Source organism: Monopterus albus, unplaced genomic scaffold (genome assembly GCF_001952655.1).
Source record: "Monopterus albus unplaced genomic scaffold, M_albus_1.0 scaffold116.1, whole genome shotgun sequence".
Lineage (NCBI taxonomy): Eukaryota > Metazoa > Chordata > Actinopteri > Synbranchiformes > Synbranchidae > Monopterus > Monopterus albus.
Window position 1 is genome coordinate 646,334 of NW_018127996.1, and position 8,599 is coordinate 654,932.

Genomic DNA, 8,599 nt, shown 5'->3' on the forward strand with positions numbered 1-8,599 from the left:
GATGTTCTTTTTTATAAACGCTCTCAAAAAGAACATATTTGTGAGTTCCAAGAAGCTGGTAAAAGAGCTTTAATAAATCACAACTTCACATTTCAAGGACAATTCAAAGAAACCAAATGTGAGAGAAAGTCAACCCTGTGTTGAAACTGCTTTATTTCACTAAGGCCATAATTTGCAAGATTTGCCAATAAAAGGATCTAATTTAAGACCTTAAAGCAGGAAGTGGTGCTGAAATAAAGAGGTGCATCCCATTATAAGTACTTTAAATGCTGGAGATTTGGATTCATTGCCCAAAAAAGTCTGGTGTTGCAAAAGCCTTGTGAAATCTTCACCACCCACACAGAGAGTGACTAAAAATATGAGCTAAACAGAAGCTGGAGGCAGTCCATTCTGTTTAACATAACAGCTAACGTGGCCTTCACTGCTCAAACAAATACCTGAATATGAACATTACCCACTGTAGATGCCTTCAGTAAACTGGGTACGTCTACCTACCTCTGTGCAGAAGCTGCAGTTGCAGCCCTGCAGTTCCCTGGTGGCTGTAGACAACTGCTCACTGAGGCACAGCTTGCAGAAAACCTTGGGCCCTAGCTGGGGGTCAGCACTGGCCTCAGGGGTCCCTGGTGCAGAATCTCTGGCATCCTGGCTCAAGGTGGGATTACTGCTGTCCATAGTGGAGCCTGGCAGGCAGGAAGGAAAGTAAGAAGGAATCAGGCTGCACCTAGCCCTTCTACTGAGGACAGAGAGGAGCTACACCCTCCACGTTCCTGAAAGCAGACACCATACTAATCTTTTGTCTTTTCAGCACTGCCAGACCTCCTGACAACACTGTGCACCGTTTCTCAAACCTGTGATTCCTTCTGGTAACTGGTACACCAGCTGTGATGATTTCACCTGCCCGTGAAGCAGTACACTGTTATTTTCTTGTTACCTGAGAGATGAATTAGTCACTGTTTAAAGCTGCATAGTGCAGGAAGCAAAGTATCATTACGTAAAATTACCGCAATAATATTGATTACTCATCATCTGTTTCTCCATAAATGGTGTTATTTGTAAGGCCAAAGTCCACCGTCTGTGTTTACTGAGCCTACAGTTACTGATCACTTCCTCATTTATTCTAACAGGAAGAACTGTCAGTCATTTCTAGAATCATGGTTAGCACAAGCTGGCAGCGCTACACTTGGCTGGAATTTTGTTTAGCACATAATGGCATCACTGAGCAAAGCTACTGTGGGAGAAAATGGAAAAGGGGGAAATTCACTGATTTAAAATTGAATGGTTTGGAAAACTTTACTGAGAGGAAAGAAAGCTTTACCATGACGGCACACAAAAAACTAAATGTCTGAGCATGCTTTATTTCAGAGGTCAAAGTTTCTCATGTTCTTGGAGACAGATTACAAAGTTTGGGCAGTGTAATAAAAGTCAAATGTATGTTTTTATAATAAAGTTACCCATTTAACAAGATGCTAGCAGTTCAGTGAGGCTGTACTCAAGCACAGCAGTGCCTTGAGTTAAATGCTAGCATCTGCAACATGATCACAATGATTATGCTACGTAAAAGTCTGCTGTTAAGAAGGTACACCAAGTTCACCATCTTAGCTGAGCATGTTAGCATGCCACCTTTAGCCGCTAAACATAAAGTACAGCAGAGCGATGGGAATGTTTTTCATTTTGTGGGTACTTGGTCATACAGTACTGGACACATTCAGACATTTAGATGGTAGTTAGATTGATGCTGAGCAGGTGTAATGTTTACCATGTTCACCAACTTAGTCTAATGTGTTAGCTTGCCATCATTTCCAAATTAGCACTAAAGGCAGCTGAGATACTGTAGATGCAAAGTCAGAGGATCATTGCTACAATTGATTCTGACAGGAACATAAATTTGTGTATCAAATTTAATGGCCATCCATTCAGTTTCATGACAAATTACAATGTCAGCATCATGTCAGAGGAAAGGTCAGGTGATCATCCTCTTGGAACCATGAATGTACAAAACTGTGTGCCAGTCCATGGAATAATGTTCAGATATTGAGTGTGCAGAAAAATGGTGGCTGACCAACCAACAACCTGGCATCGTCAGAGCATTGCTAGCAAAAATACTAAAAGGTACTTATATTGCATAAAATGCTGTCTAATTACAGCATAAACCATAAATATAAGTTGTAGCTTCCACCTTTGGTTATTAGACATTAGCTACATATTCTGGGACAACAGGCCAGAGGGGGGTGGATAAAAAGGTCTGATCTGGTGCTAAAGGGAACCGAAGTCAACAGACCGAGGCATCATCTTTTTAGTTAATTTGGCTGTCTAATCCTGAAAAGCATGAGAACTAATAATACCGTAATCTGGAATTTGCCATAAATCCTGGTTGGACACAGAACGGGGTCACACAGGAAATACTTCGCAGCTTGGGCGACTGCCGAAAACACACACAGAATACATTGTGTTTTCTATTTCAGCAGGCCGCTCACGTTGGCAGTCAACTTTGGAATCACTCAGTCAATACAGCAATCACCACCACCAGTGTCCTAAATGTCTCAGCGAGTGCTTTTTTTACTATGTAGCATTGATCCGTGGCGGTATACACTACACAGTGATCACTGATAGTGCGGCTAGTTGAGCAGCACACTGTGATATTTCTGCACAGTCATGTTGTAACCTGTTCTGCTTTCAGACAGACGAGCTAAGCCAGCTGCAGTCACCATCCCACAAAGCTGTCAGCCTGTTCTGTCCTGCCTGAGCATATCTAGCACCATGGCTCTGACGTGCGAAAATTATAGGCTTATTGTCAGATGGCTGTGCTGTGTGGAAACTCCCATATGTATTTAACAGTCAATAATACACAATTAAATGTGCCAAAGAATGGGAGAGCATTCATATGGAAGCTCGTGTGTATTTAATAACAGAGTGATGCTTTTCATCCCAGACCAATGTAAAAGTTTAAAAAAACGTGAGATTACCTGTTTTTATCTAAGAATGTCTGACAAATCAGTGTCGTCCACCTTTAATATGACAGGTATGAGCCACTTCAATTTATAATTAGCTGTATAATTAATCAGAACTTGATGATTATTTTATATGAATTAAGTTTCAGAAGCACCCCACCTTCTAAGTTTGCTTATGGAACTATAATTTAAATGCATCAAATGACAGTAAAATACTGAAAACCAGAAGCTTAAACTGAATGGCATTGCCATTAGTATCCTGTGCCTGAAAAATCCATCCTGACTGCTACCCCTGGTGCAGGAAAGCAGTCAAGCTGAGAATAAGAGCTCACTTTCAAACCTTAATCTCCAATGGTAGAGCTATTAATTAATCAAAACAGCCCTGCGGGGCTAACAGTTTCTTTTAGCCGTGGGGCTGACCGGTTAATGATTTGCAGTCTAGATGGTATGCTAGCCACAGAGGGTCATCAAAGAATCATTGTTGACCAGAGGCAGAGACTGAAAACCAGATCTGCCTGGTGAAAAGCTGCTGCTGCTGCTGCTTTTACACAGACTGCCACTGTGTCAGGGAAGGAGGCAGGTGGGAGTGTGTGCCTGAGGACTATGTAGCAGAATATATATGGCATAATTTACACAGCTGCAATCATCCCCAGACTGCACCTGGATGCCAACACCATGAGTGCTTTTAGGGTAGAGCCTAAACCAAGAGCAAATGAAAGTGAAACACAGTAGCATGGAGAAAATGATGGGGTGGGGAAAATGCAAACTTGTGTACTTGTGTCTAACGAGAATCAGCTTGGTGGACACATTAGACAGATGTGATTTGAGGGTATTACTCTAAAATGGATATTATATTCCATAAGGACTCTCAGGCTGCTGTGATAGCCTGTGTGCATATTTACAAGTTGCCCTGAGGGTTAGTATGCAGCTTTTTATAAAACACAAAATAACAATTAAACGTGTAATTTGTTAGAGTATTCAACTACACATGGGACCCGACACATCGCATCCCTGTCAGGGTTTATACTGACATATTCACCGTATGACAGCCTTTAATGAACACCTATGCCAGGCTAAGGGTGGACCCGTGTGCTGCTGACACAGCCGGAGTAGAGAGGGAGGACCTACCTTGGGAGTCGGAGATGCCGGCGTCCAGATCCACAGCTGCAGTGCTCTTCTATGACACAGACACATGTGTTGATAGAGTTTGCTGGTACAATAACCTCGGCTGTCAACGCCTAATCCCACCGTTCCCCCGCCGCCCGGACACCGCCTTCCTCACACACGCACAGGGCTTAATGAAAAACTAGACATATGTTTAAACGTCTGTTCGAAGCTGCCTTGCCTGTGTGTGTGTGTGTGTAGGCGTGTGTGTGTGTGTGTGTGTTGCTGTGTGTCACCTCTCCTGCCTTTTGTTGCCATCCAGGAAGCTGGTGTGCCTCTTGACTACTCCTGCTGGTTACTTCACTAAACTGAAGACTGGTGGTGCTTTCAGGGACAGTCGGAGAAACAAACTCATCCACTGTGTAAACATGTCGCGTTGGCGCCCCCTGCGCTCAGTTCTAGTAATATTTATAACTTACTCCTTCAAGAGCTTACTCAGCATCATTTAGGACCGATAGAACAATCCCTCTTCGTTTAGGGTCACAAAAAATTAGTTGGTTACTTTATTATGTCAAATTGATTCTTTGACTGACTAATTGCATTTCGGCACTAGATGATACTGACTGGACCTCACAAGGTCTTATATAAAGATTGTTATTGCTTTCTCTGTGCTTGTTCTTGTACTTACTAGATAGTAGGAACCAAAAAGTATTTTCACTATAGAATGAAGACATTTGTGGAAAGTGAGAACATTTTGGTTATTCTCACTTTGTGAAACACCTTTTTGGCGATTAAGACTTGATTTTAGGGTTCAGGTTAGGATTAGATTTGGGTTAGGGTAAAGATTAGGCATTTAGTTTTAGGATAAAGGGCTAGGGAATATATTATGTCAATGAAGGTCCTCACAAAGTAGACGTACAAGTGTGTTTGTGTGTGTTACTAGTGGTATTACAGTGACTTCCTGTTTACACAGCTGATCAACGCGACAGAGGTTTCATAAACCTTCACTGGATCAGGGACAGCGCTCTACAAAACACGAACGACGCTTAATTCAGCGGTTTTAATTTACAATCACTGAGTCTTCTTGAGTCAGAGTAAATACAGTAAAGTGGCCAAACTTCAGAGGCTTCAAGGGGAAAACCACATCCAGCACCCGGACAATAAGCACAGGTGCCCCCCAGGGATGTGTGCTCTCCCCTCTGCTGTTTTCACTCTACACCAATCACTGCATCTCCAAGGACCCCTCTGTCAAGCTCCTAAAGTTTGATGATGACACAGCGGTCACTGGTCTCATCTGAAAAAGCGATGAGTCAGCCTACAGACGGGTGGTTGTTATTTTTATCTCTAATAATCTCATTTCAATTAATATTCCTTTGTTGTCTGCATTGTTACTGTCTGTTCATACTGCTTATTCTGCATTGTTTGCACTGGTTGTTGATGTAAATACTGCTATTTTGTTATATTACACAGCCTTATGCTGGTTTACTGTTTGCACTTTCAGAACCGATGTACCTGAGTCAGATTCCTCGTGTGTCCGTCACACCTGGCCAATAAAACGGATTCTGATTCTGATATTGGGGTATAGCTTTAACATAAACGTTTACAGTTTATGTTGTTTATCTTATTTACACGACGGTGTGTCATTTCTGTCCCTACATGGTCACGCGTTTACAGTTCTCCTCTGCGCTCTGTATTGCGCACGACGGAGTTCCGCCCCGATGCGCACACACCGGACAGATCATCTGTGTTTTTTATAGAAGCGAGTTCTTTTATACCTGCTAGAGTACTGCCCCGCATTTCCTGTGTATATGGTGTCAGTCGTGCTCGTCATCATGCACAGCCCCACCTTACCTCATTATGGCCCAATCCCAATGGCCACCCCGTCCACACCCCACGCTCACAAACTCACGGACCTTGAGGCGGATTTCTGCTGAGTTAGTGAGGCTCAGACGTCCCACTATGAGATTGTTACGTACATGAGGGCTCTCTCGCCTCCATTTCGAGCCCTTTATGCTCACTTTCCGTAAGTCGGCATCTCTGCAGACTTTACCCGAGGGAATTCCGCGTTGTGACACGGGATTAGCCAACTGCACCCAGAGAAGGCTGGAAGCGTAAAAAGATCAACAAATGTCCTAATCGAACAACCATTCTTATGTTAACTGATGTTATTTTAATGTTTTTGTATGTTGCTTTGGTCAAAAGCATCTGCTAAATACTGCAACTTAAACATAAAAGTCCTATATTACGCACCTGTTTAATTCATCAGCAATGTTTTTTTTTCTTGTTTTTTTTTTTGCTTAATGACGCTGTTTTGACAAAAACATATTAAATTGATTAGATACAGTATTTGTCAATTGCCCCACACTCTAAGGCAATTTCCTGACTTAAGACGAGCCTTGGAGCCTCTTAAGAGCCTGGATCAGCCGTGAGGAAAGTAAAAAACGTAAAATAAAAGCTCTAAACCCACAATAGATGGAAACATGGCATCGCTTTATCGCTGTCGTGGTGATGTTATAGTCACAGAGTGCTGTCCCATTCCTGTTTATACAATTTCCAGCCCCTGCAGACTCAGTCACTTACAGGAGACGTCACTAAAGTCTTTGGGGGTTCAGGGTTTAAGATCTTAGAGATGACTTTGAGATTCAGCCATTACGTTCAGTATTTGGACTGGGCTGGGCCTACATGATCATATAAGTGCAACATACAACACTGCTTATTGTTATACATACAGAGATAATAATTCTCAAATCTGTTTCCACACTTATTTAAATGATGTCATGTGTTGTATGATGACCCTGATGAGGGCCACAAGCTGAGGCATTTAAGCTGTCCATATACTAAAGTAGTTACGTGCAATGTTTCTGACCATCTACCATCAATTTCTTAATCTCACAACTCTAGCATTTTAAAAAGACATTTTACCACTCCACCCCAACCTAACCACTCGGAAAGCCCAGGTTAACTGCGCATGCGCACCTCTCCTCCCGGGGTTTTTCCTGCAGTAACTTATATCAGTGGATGATTGTTACTTTCACGACAATAACATCTCTGCCACAGGAACAATGGACAGCTCTGACCCTCTGGCCCCGAGTCCTCCTCCTCTTAATAGCAACACTTTTACAAAAATGAAAGAAAGCACGAATCAGGTGAGATTTGGTTTTTCTATTTTCCCATATAGCCTGTACCTGTAACGTGGATCTCTTCTTGCTAATGTGTAGCCTATATATTACAGAAGACGTTCATATAGACTATAGCCCATTTTTCCAAGGCGTATAAAAACAAATCATCTCAACCATTGTTTTGTGATAAAACTTTCGGCTTGAACATGGCCCCGTTTCCGTATAGCTGCGGTGTGCGTCCCCCCCCCCCTTGCGCCATTTCAGTTTGAACATGAAGAGTATGTTGTTAAAACCAGGACGTTTTCTCGTTATAACGACATAGGAAGTGGTATTTTCCTCATGGTGGCAGTAACATGTTCCTGTACTTCAGCGACCTGCTATTGACAAGACAAAATGCGTGTGGCGAGTGGGTGAAGTGGGTGAAGTGGGTGAAAGTGTTGTAAACTAGTGCCGGTGTTGTGGAAACGTGTGTTAGGGTTAGGGATGTTTTAAGGTGAGGGGTGGGTGTGGGGCTAGTCAGTCCATGGACTTAGCTACTAAGATAGCATATCTCGGCAAGGTAGCAAACTCTGTCAGAACACAGTGTTGTGTCGAGATCTGTTCCCCTGTCGAGCTGTGTTTGTAGTCCTCCTCTGTGGTTATGGGTTAGGGTTAAGGGAAGAAGGTGTGCTGAGCAGCAGGTGGTGGAACCGGTAGTGCTGTGGCTTGTAAAAAAAGAAAACGCACACACACCATCCGTATATGGTGCCAGATGTTATCATTGTTTGAAACCTTACATGTCCCGTTCCTGCTGCTCTTCTCCAGGTGACGGTTTTTAAAGCCAGCAACATGCAGAGACTCCTCCAGGTGGTACAGAGGATGACGGTGAAGGGCTGCAGGAAAACCTGTCAGATGTTCTGCTGCCCCTTAGACACTCAGCTGCATGAAAAGGCCACGTGTTGCCCAGGTAAAATATGCATGTTATCATTAGAATTGTCAGCACTGTCTTCATTACTTTATATGCTGACATGTCATGGTCCAGCTTTAGATGTGAGTGTTACACACTGTCTTTGTTTCTCAGAAACATGACACACACTGCACGCTAATTTAGTATCACCTTGAAAGTCAGAAACATGAATGCCAAACGAGTATATATCATTACTGAAGCTGTAGTATCACCTGTCTTTCTATCCAAAAGATCAAACCCATCATCCTGCAGAGGCCAAGTCAGCACAAGGTAACTTCTGTGTTTTATGTTAGACTTAAACAAAACAAAAACATTTAAGGCCATCATTCAGTCATCAGATCCTTTTGTTCAGAGCTCTGGTAGTTGGTTTTTCTGTGACTTTTCCTATAAGCATTAGTCAGCTAAACATTTCCTACATATTCAGGAACTTCGTGATAGTGTCCCTTCTGCTATTACATGACTGTGAAATAACTTCCCGTTCT

At 42.7% G+C, this 8,599-nt stretch overlaps 1 protein-coding gene across 1 annotated transcript in view; it reads right to left on the reverse strand.

Annotated features, from left to right (window-relative positions):
- The window catches only part of rnf144b (ring finger protein 144B), a 13,634-nt gene extending 7,703 nt beyond the window's left edge, over window positions 1–5,931 (reverse strand). The window contains exons 1-4 of the mRNA XM_020611681.1: window positions 5,904–5,931; window positions 4,349–4,436; window positions 4,077–4,125; window positions 496–680 (exon numbers count right to left, since the gene is read on the reverse strand). Coding sequence (XP_020467337.1) covers window positions 496–680; window positions 4,077–4,125; window positions 4,349–4,436; window positions 5,904–5,908 — 327 coding nt within the window. The 5' untranslated portion in view covers window positions 5,909–5,931. The remainder of the gene's footprint in view (window positions 1–495; window positions 681–4,076; window positions 4,126–4,348; window positions 4,437–5,903) is intronic.
- Window positions 5,932–8,599: the final 2,668 nt, after the last annotated feature.